The sequence below is a fragment of the Leptinotarsa decemlineata genome, unplaced genomic scaffold (assembly GCF_025532065.1).
Source record: "Leptinotarsa decemlineata unplaced genomic scaffold, Ldec_3_MD MMD2_tig00026282_RagTag_RagTag, whole genome shotgun sequence".
Taxonomy (NCBI): Eukaryota; Metazoa; Arthropoda; class Insecta; order Coleoptera; family Chrysomelidae; genus Leptinotarsa; species Leptinotarsa decemlineata.
Window position 1 is genome coordinate 14588625 of NW_027412668.1, and position 16368 is coordinate 14604992.

The 16368-nt window shown below is 37.1% G+C and overlaps 1 protein-coding gene and 1 long non-coding RNA gene across 3 annotated transcripts in view; one reads left to right on the plus strand and one right to left on the minus strand.

The window, feature by feature from the left end:
• Positions 1–16368, plus strand: part of LOC111517380 (cys-loop ligand-gated ion channel subunit) — a 60249-nt gene that overhangs the window by 40454 nt on the left and 3427 nt on the right. For both annotated transcript variants that reach the window (XM_023173525.2, XM_023173524.2), the window contains exons 3-7: positions 2056–2368; positions 4280–4429; positions 7390–7545; positions 10223–10388; positions 14086–14272. In XM_023173525.2, the coding sequence (XP_023029293.2) occupies positions 2056–2368; positions 4280–4429; positions 7390–7545; positions 10223–10388; positions 14086–14272 (972 nt within the window). The remainder of the gene's footprint in view (positions 1–2055; positions 2369–4279; positions 4430–7389; positions 7546–10222; positions 10389–14085; positions 14273–16368) is intronic.
• On the minus strand, positions 6538–7248 carry LOC141484684 (uncharacterized). The gene is made up of 2 exons (XR_012466741.1): positions 7165–7248; positions 6538–7104 (listed from the first exon to the last, which is right to left on the minus strand). It is a non-coding gene; the product is annotated as an uncharacterized lncRNA (long non-coding RNA).

Sequence of the window (16368 nt, forward strand, 5' to 3'; positions counted from 1 at the left end):
TGGTCTCCCCTATTATAGCTAATTTTGTCGGGCTGTTTCGGCAGCGCTTTTGTTCAGTTTGAATGCATAGAGGAAAACTGGTCGAAAATCGCTTGATGAAATCATATAGTAATGAGTTGAAGAGAGCCAAAATTTAAAGTTTAGAAAAAAAGAACATCATCAATGTATAGAGTACAAAATTCTCTAGCGATCCTTATGAACTACGACACAGTAGAATAAATGGAGATATGGAGTAACAAAAACATATATTAAAACAAGCATGACTTTCGAAACAATCTAATGATAATTTAACTCATATGACCTTCTACATGACACTTTTTCTCAAGTGCAAAACACAAACACTACAGAAAAATCCTTAAGGCGCTCTCAGAGTGGTGACTCTGCGAAAGTAGCGATTCACATTGGATTTGAATCGCCATTTGGAAAAACGTTCTCAGGAAGTTTTTTTCACATAAACGCAAATGTGCCAAGTCACTTGAACACTTCCCGTGGAAGTATCCATAGAAGAGAAACAAATCTTCAATTTTTCTTCGATGTTCCAGGCTATCAAGGTTGCACGTGATGTTCGCGTCTCCAATGAGGCGAATGGCTATTTTCTGGATAGAATCCAGCAACTTCAGGGTATGTTTGAAGGCAGAGCTCTATACATGAGAACAATACTCCAAAGAAGGTTTGATCTGAGCTTTATAAAGCATCAAAAGTTGCTGAGGTGTGTACAGTTTTCTGGTTCGGAACAGTGTTTCAAGCTTTTGAGAAGCGCCTTCGCAATTCCAGCGACATGATTGTGCCAAGACATATTAGTGTCCATTTTAATCCCCAACAAACTTATCGAAGCAGAAAGTGGAATTGTCTGTCCTGACATTTTTATATCCGGTTCGGAGACATTTATCTTTTTGGAGGAAACCGATGCCTGGGTTTTTGTGGCATTGAATTGAACCTGGTTACTTTCACCCTAATTAGAAATCCCTTCTAGATTAAGATATGCAACCTTCTGCTGCCGATGAAGCTGCGCCTCCGTAGCCGATGTCCTGAAATCCAAATGGAATAACTAGACAAGTGTGCTGTCGTCAGCAAAGCAATATATTGCTTTCATTTTTTCCAATAAGTCGTTGATATACATTAAAAGAAGGTTGGAGACAATATGGATTCCTTGGGAAAACCAACGTTGATGATACAACTATTCGAGAGATATCCATCGACGGCCACTTGCAGGGAACATTCTTTCAGGAAGCTGAAGAGTCATACACAAAAATGGTCCGAGAAGCCATAACATCAAAGTTTGACCAGCAAACCCTCATGCCACACATGGTCAAACGCCTTAGTAATATCAAGCGCAACAGCTCCTGATTCTCCATGTTTCTCGATTGCGTTATAATTCTACCTGTGTTTAAACTAATGAAAAATTCATACAGCAGGATAGAAATTCCACTCATTGAATATGCAGGTAATATACTAATTACCAATTTCCTTATCAGTGCTTCCTTAAAGCATTAATTAGGTGGAATTTAGTTGATATGAACACGCATGAGAAAGCAACTGTATAATAAAACAGGTATTGCGGTTTTGTAAACTATTCCTTGAAAATTTCAAATAAAGAGTTTTTCGGTGATAGATTTGTAAGCATTTTACGTGAAATCAGTTTTTTTATATTATGAAGAATTATTCACTTGGTCATGCCGCTCTATATGATTTAATTGAGTGCTTACTGAATGATCAACCATACAAAAATGAATGACATTGAACCCTAATTTCAAGAAACGATTTATGACTTTTGCAAATAGAGGTCACTTTTACGATAATGAACATTTTTTCACCACGTTAAGAAAGATCTCAGTCGTAATTGATGACTAGATTTGTGAAAGAGGTATAAGAACTTTCGACAACTTATCCTCCACTTTTCCAAAATTTCCACATGCACCACCTACAACTGATAGCAAAAAGCCGAAACTCGTTTATTACTTCAGAGCTATATGGATAGATTGAAACATTTGATATTTTTATGAAGAAGTTGCTCCTCAAAGTAAAATAATTTCTGACATTTTTCTATTTTTTCAGCAACTGAAAGCACACATGTTGGTCCAACTTCTCTACAACGATAGCAGGCTCGCATTTTCTCATCTTTCACCGAACAGGTTAGCTATTCTAGGCGGAGAATCACTGAGAGATCGAATTTGGGTACCGCACATCATAATTGACAATGAAAGAGAATCGAATGTGATGGGACTGGACGGCAAGGACGTGTCAGTTCAAATCAGCCCGAATGGAGATGTCATTTATTCCTATAGAATGAGCACGACATTCTATTGTTGGATGAACTTACAGAAATTTCCTTTTGATAATCAAATTTGCGAACTCAAATGGGTTAGCTGTGAGTTGTTCAAAAATGTTTTTCTATAATTTTTATTGAAAAAAATGTATCGATGACGTTAAACATCAAAACCTGCAGACCACGACCAACAAACCCGAAAAGTAGCTTTGACACAATTACGTTATATCATAGTTCTAACTCGATATCCACTGTCAAGAAATGTCCTAAAAATGTTGTCATATAAATTAATATTTAACGCTGATTTTTGTATGTTCACTCGTAATGGATAAACCCAAAATCTACTCAACTGATTTCAGGAACTCTTTCACCTCTAGGAAGTTACATTTTTGCCAAGTAACATGAGCTGTATATTTCTACCTGAATTGCAATAATTCAACCCAAGTTACCAAAAATGTCTCTATAAAAGTTATCATTTGGCCTGCAGTGCGAAAACTATTGATATCAAATAAAATAGTCTACTACACTTTAGAAGTACTCATCAAAATCCACAATGAAAGTCAGTAAAGCTGCCTCTTCTATAACTGAGGAACAAAAACAGCTTTTTTTGTTCAAATATTTCAATCGGGTCATGGGTAGAATTGAAAGCTACTGAGAGTAATACTGTAAGGAGGATCAATTTTGATAATATAAAAAACCACTTCTTCATAATTTGTTTGAAGGTAGTTGACAATTTCATTAGTTCGAACTTCTATTGTCTAATACGATATAAATTGATTTGAAAGCCCTGAAAGAATCAATAAAATTAAAAAAGAGTACCTAGCTGAAAATAGCAGAAAACCCATAACTGAAATTGCAATGAAATAAACACAAGCAACAAAAGAAAATTGAACAAATAACAAGAAATAGAAAATTAAAATCTAAAAAATAAAAATTAAAAGATTTCAAGTCAAGTTACTTCACGACGTTTCCATTATTAGTATCCACAATGGTATTAGGGTGATGATTGGACTCATTTTTACGAGAGATGACTATTTATAGGCCACTCGAGTGCTTCCACCTATCCCCTCTTTTCTTTCTCCGCTTCATTGGTCTAACGGGAGCTGACCATTTGGCAGGAGTTGGTCGTTTTCGGCTTGATTATGGGTTTTCACATATTGCGTATCTTTACGCTAGCTTGTCTACATGAGTTGTTGGATAACATAAATGTGGCTTCTTTGAATTTCCTCCTAAACCAGTGTTCAGCTTGGGACCACTTGATGTTATGTTGATGAGCCCAAACATGCTCTGATATTCCAGATTTGCTGGTTTCTCCTCGCTGTGTGCGTTTCTTGTGCTCGGCAATGCTAACGTTCAATAGCCTCCCAGTTTCACCGATGTAGGTTTCTCCGCACTCGCAGGGTATCCGGTAAATGCAATTCTTGGAATCGCAGTCCACGTTTGGTGGCCTAGTTTTCGAGACTTCTACGGAAAGTGTTCCTAGATCTGAAGCAGGTTCTGATGTTATACTTGGACCTAATTCGGAATGGTTACTCCAGAGTGATGGTGCAAACATACTTTGGCTTGGGTCCAAGTATAAAATCAGAACCAGCTTCAGATCCGGAAACACTATCCGTAGCAGCCTTACAAAAACTAGGCCACCAAACGCAAACTGTGATTCCAAGAATTGCATTTACCGGATACCTTGCTAGTGTGGGAAATCCTACATTGGTGAAACTAAGCTGAAATCAGCCACAAGTAGGAACACTGGTTTAGGAAAAAATTCAAAGATGCCGCATGTATATTGTCCGATAACGCATTCATTCAAACTAGTGTAGAGATACGCAACGTATGGAAACCAATAATCAAGTCGATAACGGCCAACTACTGCCAAACGGTCAGCTTCCGCTGAATCGGTGAAGCGGAGAGAGGAAAGAGGGGGTAGCATAAGTTGGGCCTCATGAAAATCAACCTATTCATTCAAATGCAAAATTTGTGGGAAAAAAAGTATATTAAAATAATTGAATGTTTCAGGGGATTACAACGTTACGAATCTGATTCTGAAATGGGAACGAACTCGACCATTTTTGGTGGCGAGCAACCTCCACCTCACAGAATTCGTTATGGAGAAAAAGTGGACTGATGAGACTGTGATACAGCCAGCATTCAATAGAGGAGGTCTAGGTGAGTTCTTGAAACTACATGAATAATGTTAATAATCGCAAATAGCCCTACTCTGTTCAGTAGATTATTAAAATTATGAACTAATTTGTAAAGGTATGAAATAGACCAAATTGTCAATGTTGAATCTCTCCATCATCAACTGGTTTCCGGTCTCCCGCTGTTGGTATGTACAGTGAAGTTTGGAAGCCAAATAGTTGAGGAACTTCCTCCGCATGTTTTCGAACATAATTATGTGTATGGTATAGTAAGGAATCCGTTTATTGGATCAATATTCCAACTTTGACCAGAGCAAAAATATTAGTGAAACTTTCAAACCTATGATCTATGACACCGTACATCCTAAATGCATACAAAACTTCAAGGTTCATATTTCACATGCTGGGGACATCAATATATGGATCAAAGACAACACCCAGATATTACATGGGAGTATCTCGTTATAAGACAGTTTTATTCCGATTATCGAACGTTCACAGAAATAGTTTTCTTTGTATGGATTACAGTTCCACTTCATTCAGGTCATTCTGGAGTTGCTCTCAATCAGTTAAGTGGGATATTGATAGATAATTATGATATATATTTCATCAAACAAATCGTTTACGAAATGTGAAATGAATAACGGACCTCAATTGAAGCCTTGAGGTACACGAGGAATTGGACTATAAGTAATGATCAAAAATAATATTGATTGAATATAAGTTGAGAGTCGAATAAAATGAAGAATATCAATTATCAACATTTTATGCATGAACACGCATTTCAGAGAACATATACACAGTTCTGAAGCAATAAATTTTTCTCAAATTGATTTGAAAGTTGTGTTTGTTAAAATTTCCAAAGTGTTCATAGATCATTATACTTTCATATTTGAAATTCTGCCCAATATTTGTTTTCATCACTTTAGAATTGCTTCAAAATCTTGTCGAGTAGTTATGTTGGTAACTACAGATTTTGAAAATCAGATTAGAATGTTTTATTTCATTTTTGACAGAATAAATAAAAGTAAATTGATGGATGTAGCCGTTACTACGTGGTAGGAGATCATAATGAAAAGAGAAATGAAAATTTCTTTGTTTTTCACCACTTTCAATTGTAACTAACGTTACTGCAGTTTCGTCCTATATGGACATTCTCAAACTAATACACTGATTCATTACATCCGCCAATATATACCATTCAGGTACTTGATTGAGTACCTGAATTTGCAGTTCACAATGCGGATGTGCCAATTTAAAAACCGGAGAGTAAATTTAATCGATTTGATCATTTAACAGGTCGCACCCGCAATGTTTATGCTTGTAAATTTTCAAGGATTATAAACTCAATTATTTAGGGGCTGACGCCCCAGTTGGAATATTTGAAAATCCTTTCTTATTGCACAATTACAACATAAAACAAACCTACATACGAAATTTCAGCTTCCGATAATATAGCAGTACGGAGAAACAGTGATGAAAAAGTAATTTTCATGTGTAAACACGCCTCTTTTACCCCGACGAGGCGGCGTCACAGTTGGAATATTCAAAAAGCCTTCTTTATTGAACATCTACAACATAAAAGACCCCACATACCAAATTTCAGCTTTCGAAAATATAGCAGTACGGAGAAACAGTGATGAAAAGGTAATTTTCATAAGTAAACACGTCCCTTTTATTCCCAGTGGGGCTCCCCAGTTGGAATATTTAAAAATCCTTTCTTAATACACATCTTCAACATAAAACAAACCTACATACAAAATTTAAGCCTCCAAAAATACACTGGTACATATGTAAATACGCCTCTCTTACCCTGACGGGGGGTTCCCTAGTTGGAATATTCAAAAATTCTTCCTTATTGCACATCTACAACAAGAAACGACCCTACATACAAAATTTCAGCCTCCGAAAGTGTAGCAGTACGGAAAAACAGTGATGAACATGTAAATTTATATCTAAGCACGCCTCTTTTACCCCGACGGGGGGGCGCCCAGTTGAGATATTCGCATCTAAGACCTAAGAAGCACCTATCTGCCAAATTTTAGCTTCCGAAGATTTACCAGTACGAAGAAACAGATATGAATGTGTGAGGGCAAAGTGAGTGACTTTCGCATTTATAAGTATAGAGATACGAAGATTTCTTACATTATAATGTGAAATAAAATACAGCTATTAGTCCCAAAATCACAAAACAAATTATAATAAACTGAGTAATATCTTCTTCTTGTCTCTTGCGTTCTAAGCGTGTCTCTACATTTTTCAAATAAAGCAATTTCTTCTCATAATCCAATTTATTGAAGTATTGCTCGAATCCCATCATTTCTTTCGAAAAGACATCCTGCTTCAAAAGTATATTTTCTTCTGGTGCTGAACATTTCCACTTTGTTCGTTTTTCTCCTTTGATTGGTTTCAGAAGAACATTTTTCACAGGTTTATTTATATTTTCTGATTTGAGCTTTACTGCTATTTTGACTCTTGACACCATTTTAGTGAAATTGTCATCTTCGACAACATATTTTTTTTCAAACGTCGAAAATGTATGACGTTTTCTGACTTTCATATTTGAGGGGACTATTGTCACAAGGTGGCCTTGCAAACCTCAAGGAAAACAAAGAATTGTTAAAGTACAGTTCGTATTCTATTTCTGAGAAACATAACAGGTATTTCTTACTGTTTTTTGGTTATTCAACCTTCAAGAATCTGAAAAATTAACAGAGTAAGTCAGTAGAGAACCTGCTGATGTGTTGGCTGAAACCTCACCCCATAAAATCACAATCACTGCTTAATATACACCACTGAATAATTCAATTCAGTATCTTGTCATATTGACAAACTTCACTTCCGAATAAAATAATATATGCAAAAAATGTATTAATGTATACAGTGTGTAAGAGCCAAATGGAATAATTTCATTATTTTGGTTACTTCAAAAATGTATGTAAATCTATTTCCAATGACACTAATCCATTTTTCGTTTCATTCCAGTTGGAAATTACAGTTCAGTCGTTTTCAAATTTCTACTACGGAGAGAAATTGGTCACTACATCATGGACTACTACATTCCTTCCATACTTCTCGTTTGTACTTCTTGGGTAACATTTTGGCTTCAAGCAGACGCAGCACCGCCAAGAGTAACATTAGGTTCGTATTCGTTTTTATCAATGATATTCTTTATAATACAATATATCATTTCATAGTGTCACTATTTTTCGGGTTCGAAGGGTTAATATCATCGGATATTATTAACCCAGGATGTATAAACCTCTGAAGAAGCTAGCCTCTCGCACCAGAGAAACGTCAGGAAACATTAACAACATAAGCACCCACGTCAGAATTTGTCACATGCGTGACGTGAAAATACTACTTTCCTGCCATTAACATGACTGATATTGGAATAGATCTAATATAAACATTCGTGTAGAACTCTTATATCACATTAGCAAAAACTTGCTGATATTATTCATATAAATCAGTATTGTAAGGATTTTACAGAATAGTTTACAAATCCGCAACACGTATTTCACTATACAATTACTTCCTCAGGCGTGTTCATTTTAGAATCAATCAGTTCCATTAAATGTTGCAGAAATTAATCAATTCATCACCTGCAGATCGTTTTTGAAGTTTATTGCTTCTCATTGTAGATCGAATCGAACTAAGGTAGCATTCTCGTTTGGTGTAAAGATTAACTTGATCGAAATTTCACCACTAATATGCAACCTTTCTCTGAACATAGATAAATCAACTACAATGAAATTATCTCCATTAAATCTGTTTAAAAATTCCACTCCAACTTCAAAAATTTCAATTGAGAAAAAAAGGAAAATCTGTTAAAAAAATTACGAGGCATTAACCAAAATGTATTCAAATGAAGGTGTCAAAATTTGACCAGCCATTGCTGGAGAGTTATTTTTATTTACGTCAAATACATTTAGTGTGTGACTCCGTGTGAGACTTACTGAAACCAAAAAATCTAATTTTCCAGAAAGAAAACGAAAGTCAGCCCCATGAAAAAATTTCTATTTCATTTAACGAAACCCCAAGAATTGCCGATATAACCAATTATGAAGAACCCATATCAAATTTTGCGATTTTGAACATGTTAGGGTTAGGTCCAAAGTGAGTGGGTCTATGCAATTCTCCACCGCAATCCGCACGGTTTTATTGTGGCTCACATCTATTCTCACTAGACCAAATGAACCCAGTTTCTTAACGAAAGTGATTTGTTTGTATGGTGAGTGGTCTTTGAAAACCTGATTCGGTCCTCAGCAGGGCAGGCACAAAATATGTGATCCGCTGTTTCATCATTTCCAAACAGAAGTAAGACACACTGTCTTCCGAGAGTCCGAGTATCTGCATATAATGATTCAAATGACAGTGACCTGTAAGAAGGCCTGTTAGACATCGTAGTTCATCCCTTGTAGGCCAACAACTGTTTGGTATCAAGCTTTGAAGGGTGAATGAATGTCTTGGAGTGAGCCAATCCTGGAAGTTTCTGTCAGAAGTCCATAAATCTTCTTGCCATCCAGGTGTTCAATCTTTGTTTGGCAAAGCCTAAAGCGATGCCAATGACAGGTTCTGGTCCTATGAAGCTGCTTGCAGCACCCTTCTTTGCAAGGGAGTCACCAATATCATTGCCTTCCAGGCCAGTATGGTCAGGAATCCAGACCAAAAACAATCCGTTGTGTCTTCCTTCCAAGAGCTTGTGTATGAGGTTGGATTCTTCCAATCGCTCCGCACACAATTCAGTAGCGTGAATTTCCGCTTGAAATACAGTCGCATAGGTTCCTAGGCAGGTTGAGAGATATCAACCTGCCTGGGTCTGCGACTGAAAATACCTGCACCAGAACTGAAAGGTGTTTTTGATCCATCTGTGAACCAACAACTATCTGCTCTTAATATTTCCTTCTCCCGCAGGATCCAGTCCTCTCTACTCAGGAACAGTATTTTGTGAGGCAGTTCGTAGTTGATTTCGTAGGTCATTTCCAGAATGCTGTGACTGTTGGTTATGTCAACCAAGAGTCTGTTGCACTCTGCATTGAACTGATTTGTGCAATTGGCAATGTGCACAAGTCTACGGACATGTATTTGTTAAACAGATGAAAATAGGTGAAAGAATATCAAAAACGTTTATAGTGGACCTGGTTCAAGTATTTTCCAACAATCAATTCGATTAATCAATGCAACTTTGTAATACAATTATGCAACATCTGGCTCAATTGAAAACTTCGACTTTTTTCATAAAATGACATCTGCTTGATGAACATGATTTAGTTATTCGCCTATGTTTCTTATGTAGAATATCTTGAAGCGCCCAGTCACCAAACTTAGTTGCAGTATAATGTTGCGCCTCAGTGAAAATGTTGGCAAATTATTTCCTGGAATTTGTTATAAACAGATGTATCAATCCAAATATCGCAAGGGGAGTTTGGTTCTTTAATATTTCAAAGTTTGAGTTGTCAGTACTTCATAATGGAGAAGAGGGGGTGTAAATAATATGCTCGAATGGCAATTTAAAATAAAAAATCGATATGGTCGAGCATTTTCCCTATACTTTTATCTTTGATTTTGTGAAATCGCACAGGCACCTTGAGGATTTTCGTGTAGTGCTTGTTTTTTGTCCTTAAAAACTTCTAGACAGCAATCTGGTATTGATCGTACCATTGTTCAGTCGTGATAGTTCTATAGCATTCTTTATTCGTGTCGAATCTTCCACGATAAAATTAGAGAAAACCTATATGTGCTTGAAAAAATCCCATAAACGTCAAGGTGTGATACGAAGATATTATTACATCACCAGTTTTTTTTATTTTTATAGGTACCGCCACTATGCTGTCATTCATTACACTCAATGGAGGACTATCTAAGAATCTACCAAAAGTTTCCTACATTAAAGCCAGTGAAATTTGGTTTCTTGCATGTTCTAGCTTCATATTTTTCTCGTTAGCAGAGTTCGCATTTGTAAACGTAATTTGGCGAAGAAGGTGAGTCGATTTGATTAGTTCATTTCATTGTGACTTCACTGCAAATAAAAATAAGAGTTTGTTTTCATTGGTTCGCTATTCTACTATTCAAACTATGCCTCAGCATGTTCGAGTCCAACTGTTAAAATCGCGAGTTTCAAAGTTACATTTGTTAGATTTCAACATTTTAGATATTGATGTATGATCCTTTTATCATCGAATAAAATAATACTAACAAACATTTCGACAGCTTTATTCAAATACTCAACAATCTCTATTGTTTTAAAATAGTTCGATCGGTATTGTTTCAAATAATAATACTTCGGTTTCATGAATCACAGGAAATGCAGTTCCAATTAGTTATTGTCAATATTCTTGGTAGTCAATGAATTTAGACTTCCATAAATAGCATTCTTCTTATTGCTCATATAGAGTCTGTCATTAAGCGCATGCTATCTTAAAATTCAAATAAAACAAAGTGTGTGTGTATCATCGATTTGTTTTATTCATATTGTTGTAAATCATGCCCGAAAGTAAATAACGCTGGCCGCCACTGGTAACCATAAACCAAACGTGACGTAGCTAAGAGCGCGGGAATGCCCAATGTCAATTTTTGATGAACCCATCAATAGATCTATGAAAGATCTATTGATGCCCTCAGGTGTGGAATAAAACATCGTTCAAATGTCCGCCATAGCTTCTCTAACTTTCCATAACTCTCATAACTCTGACGCACAAGTCAGGCTTAATATGACCAATAGCACTGGTTATCTTGGCTTTAAGGACCGCTGTAGTTTGTGGCTTATTCGCATACACCTGCAGCCCAAGAAAACACTACAAAATAGTTTAACGGGGTAAATTTGCATGATCTCGGTAGTCAGTTTACACCACCTCCACGTGACCATGCCTTCAAATCACTCGTACATAAAATCAAATGTGGCATGAGCTGTGTGGCAGGTAGTGCCGTCCTGCTGAAACCACATCTCGATGGTGTCCAGATCATTCAATTCAGGCCAAAAGGTTAGGTTAGGTTAGGATACGTCCAAAGTCAGTGGGTCTATTCGACCCTCCACCGCAACCCACAAGGGTTTATTGTGGCTCACACCTATTCACACTAGACCAAATAAACCCAGCTTCTTGATGAAGCCGATTAGTTTGTTTGGTGAGTGGTCTTTCAGGTCAGATGGTAAGAGTACGGCTCTGCCGAACTCTAAGAACCTAATTCGGTTCCCAGGCGGGCAGGCACAAAGTATAGTCAAGGTGCAAGATTCCCACCTTGACACCCGCGACAAACCTTCCCATATGAGGGTTTTTGCACGTCAGCTACACCTGACGATGCCTTTGATTCAACCGTGCAGGGCTTTTTTTTTCGTCTCTGGTTTTGGTGAATAATCACTTGAGCTCAAACGTTTGCTAACCTGCTTATGGGTGGTTTGTTCTTCCACCTGGGACAGATTCTGCGTATGCCGCTCAAAAATTTGGAGCAAGGCGGTTTCATAAGGTACCACGCTCTTGAGGAGACGACTCAGTCGTTTCCTGGCTGCACCACCAAACCTTTATTTAGGTTCAGTCATTGGGTCAGAAGTTGGAGAGTTGAGAAGCTCCCGCTCCTGATCTAAATTTACAAGGAGGTCAGTTGGATTCGTAAGCTCGACATCCATCTCCTCTGTAAATTCAGCATCAGAAAGGAGTTGTTAATCAACGACCGATGATGCCGCCAGTTCAAAATCCACACCAAACAGTGACTTTTTCAGGATGCATTGACGGTCTAGGATCTCATATGGATTGGTATCATCCCAAATTCGAAAAATTCTTTTGTTCACGTACCCATTCATCCAGAAACGGGCCTCAACACTGAAGATTTTTTTCAAGGAAGGAAAATTAGGGCCTGGTGCCAACTGCTCCAGAGCCAATTCAGCGAACACACGTCGTTGTCTGTGCTCTTTCACCTTCATTTCCGTGGTCAGTTGAATTTTGTAGGGGTGCAGGCCCATTTTATGATGCAAACGTCGAGTTCTTGTCAACGACGCGAAATCTACTAACTCGGATTCTCCTGCACACTCTTACAGACAGTGGAGATATTTTCGGCAGATATTGCGTTTCGTCGACGTATGGGTATTTGTCGATCATTTACTGAATCTACCACATACGTTGCCCAAACAGAACACACATTTTGATAAAACAATGTTCTTATCTGCACGCGTTGTCGAATGCTATATCCATGGTGATTTGGCAAAACTGGCTAACAGATGTAGCTTCAACAAGATGGTTGTTGTTATCAATCGGCAAAGTTCGGAAGTCCCTGTTGGAAGCCCCTCTACTATCTTAACGTAACCTATCGCCACAGCAGCCGATTTCCATAATGTTGTCGTTGAACTTGGAGTAACATCCACTTCAACCCCCGCGACAATTCTAGATGACATTTATATTTTTGAATTCCTCTTTTGGAAATAATACATAGCGCATATTATGGCAATCCCCGAGTTTTGATGTTGAATGTTGTCTATGAAAGAGAGTAAATACATTATGTGGTTTTAGATTAGATCAAGTTAGGATAGGTTTGAATTGAATTCAGTTCAGCAACCGATTTTGAGCAATTGTGTGGATGATTAGGGTTCAGACTAGGTTTGAATCCAATTCAGCTCAGGTTGAGTTAGGTTTTTTGTGAGCAGTCTTTGTCGTCACTCAATTCGAAAAGAATTCCGTACAGACCATTTCAATAATATTTATATTTTAGAGATTCAAGGTTACATGTCGAGTTAATGTCAGAAACTTTAATGTGTGAAACTTAGATGAATGATTAAGGTTTCGGTTGAATTAGGTTAGCTTAGGTTAGCTTAGGTTTGAGTTTGATTTAGCTCAGCGACTGATTTCCAGCCATCTTTGCGGGAATGATTAGGGTTTAGGTTAGATTGAAGTTAGATTGAAGTTAGTGTTACGAGCGTTTTCCGTCTTCGCAACCTAGTTCGGATGAAAAAATTTCCACACGACCAATACCGGCGATATGTATATTCTTTTAGTTCCCCATCCAAGAACAAGACAAAACGCCTTTAGACCATCACCGATGGCGAACTTTGAAAAAGTTAATCGAGTTTCAGGGTTACATGTTGAACCTATGGGAAAAAATCTTAACTTTGGTGTTTTCTAAACACCAGAACAAAAATACTCCTTTCAACCTTAGTTTCACTAACCAAGTCTGCATCTTTAGGAGATGAAGTAAACTAGTATCTAACTGTGAAAGTGACCTCTATTTATATTCAACACACATCACTGATTTGGTGAGAAATTTCCGAAAAATTTTCTCGTGAAATTACCCGTTGATTTTACTGTGTGATTTATGAACAATGGGCTGATCGTGATGGAAGTTTTTCCACTGTTCGTAATCTTCGCTCCACACTTCTCTATTTCCAGACATTCGAAAGTATCACGTTCACTTTTTGAAAATACGATCTTTTCCATTAGTGTATCTTGGTTCATGCGGAAGGACCATAAACCTGGAATCTATATCTTTTTGAAAAGCCAGAAACCCTGCTTACTTCCAATTACTAACACATTGAATACGATTAACATCATCGCAACAAACCATAAACGGACTAGAACTTCAATTTCAGTTGGGCAATCAGTATCATTTCCTGAAGAATCATTTTGCCTTAACCCTCTGTTATTGTCGAACCAATTATCGTCACCAAAGATTTTTTTCATCCTTAAATTTTCACAGGAAAAAGGTCGAGCTGAAGAAACAAAACGGCAGATATATACTGAAGGGAGCTTTGACACCTAGTTTAGCCAGGAAACAGATGAGGAAAGCAGCATCCATGAATACACTTCACAAGGCAAGGTCTTGCTCCAGTTTAGATAAAGAACAGGAGGAGAAAAATTCACAAAATAATTACTTAACAGTACACGTAGGTTTACTTTTTATTGTAAAACTGTTCATTTTTTAGGACCGGAACCTTGTCTTTTGGGTGGAGATTTTAAAAATAATACATTTACCATAAAAAATGGAAAGCATTCACGCAGAACATTTTTTCATCAATAACCTCTCAAAGAGAATCGTAATTTTTCAGTTACTGGTTCATACTGAACTTTTGTTCTTTCTCAAATCATATAACATTCTAGAAAATATTCTTTCTCAGATATATTGTCATGGTAGATTTCAATGTTGATGTAAGTGCTTCAAATTGTCCTTTAAAAAAACGTCCGCCTTTCGAAGACAACTCACTTCCGAAGTAATATCTTGAATTATTTCGATCATCATGGGGTTTTTTATATTCACGTTTTTTCTTGGCGAATGCAATAAGTAAATAATCCGTCAAGTCCTTTTCCATTACTTCAAATCAAAGATTTCCAGCGATGTCTTTATGACTTCTCAAGTACTGTGAGCTTTTCCAAATCATAAGCTTCTAACTCTCAACTCTATGGTTATCAGCTTCCTTATCAATTCTACTTAACATGAAAGACCAGAATATTCAAAACCTTGGATTAATTTGCCCCAACCTGCATCAGCTGGGTTCTGAGTAAGGACATTAGCATCAACTGATAAATTTGTTTGAACTTTTGCTTTTTTTGTACATATTTGCAACTGTTTTTTCGATACACTCTCAAAGACATTCAAGTTTCGAATGACTATATTATATAGGGCATTCCAACGAAAACTTGACCCCCCTGTAAGTCAGAAACGGACGTGTGATTGAAAATTTCAAAGAACCCGTCAATTTCTATTCCTAGAGAGACTAATTCTGATATGAATATGGAAATCATACCCGAAACTTCACCACGCTGCGGTCAGCAAATACCCCCCTATTTTTTTCAATGGAATGGGGGGTGAAATGATACATCATTTGAAAGGTGCTTTTTCCCTCTATTACATCTGTAATTTTTTTCCGAATTGGTCAAATCGTTATTGAGAAATTAAATGTTGAACGTGTTAGGAATCACACGTTAAAAAGGTAAACCTCATTAGTCCTTAGCTCGCACAAGTTTCAACTTCTGAGGATTGTCGTTCATAGGGGTGCGACAGCTGGTTAACAGAAAAACAGATTTTGTGTAGATTTTTTTTTAATTTGAGAAGAAGCATAAAATTTGCTGTCGCTCATTTCATTGAGGAAATCCACAGAAATAATATCAATGGCAACACACTCAATGGATAAAGTGTTCAAAATGACCTCCATCTTGTTCCATACAATATACAATCTACTTTCGAAAGCGTTCCTAACTTTATTGAAGATGTTCGGTGTCAGAAATCGTATTCCCGAACAATTCTCTGTCGCAGGTCTTCTGTTTAACGTATTGATGCCTCACGTTGTGGTCTGGATGATTCGTATCATAAATTCTTGCAGCAGCTTCAGCATATTCATTATTACGATATTAGGTTGCAACAATTTATATTCTTTCTTCAGTAGAATAAACCATGTTGGAACACAGTGAACAAGGATGACTGAATAATGATTCGTGAAGAAGTGACAGTCGCCAACTTTCTACTGTTTGCTTTGCGACAACTAGATTCAACAAAAACTACCTGTGCAGAAAAAACTAACAGTGTCGCACATTTCAAAACGTTTACTACTAATTGAATAAATTCTACAAATCTAGAAGACCTGCGATAGAGAATTGTTGGTGAATGCCGATTTCTGACTCCGGACATCTTCAATAATGTAGTGTTGCAATTGATATCACTTTCATTGATTTCCTCAATAAAATGAGCGACAGTGAATTTCCTGTTTTTTCTTAAATAAAACGTTCCACATTCAATTTCTCAATAACAAATGAACCTATTTCGAAAAAAATCATAAAAGTAATAGAGGCACAAAATACCTTTCAAATGATGTATCACTCGACCCCCCATGCCATTGAAAAAAACAGGGGGGTAGTTGCTGACCGCAGAGGGGTGAAGTTTCGGGTATAATTTCCATATAAGAATTCTAGAAATTACACATCCGTTTCTGACTTACAGGGAAGGGGGGTCAAGTTTTCGATCGAAAGTCCAGTATACTCCAGGTAT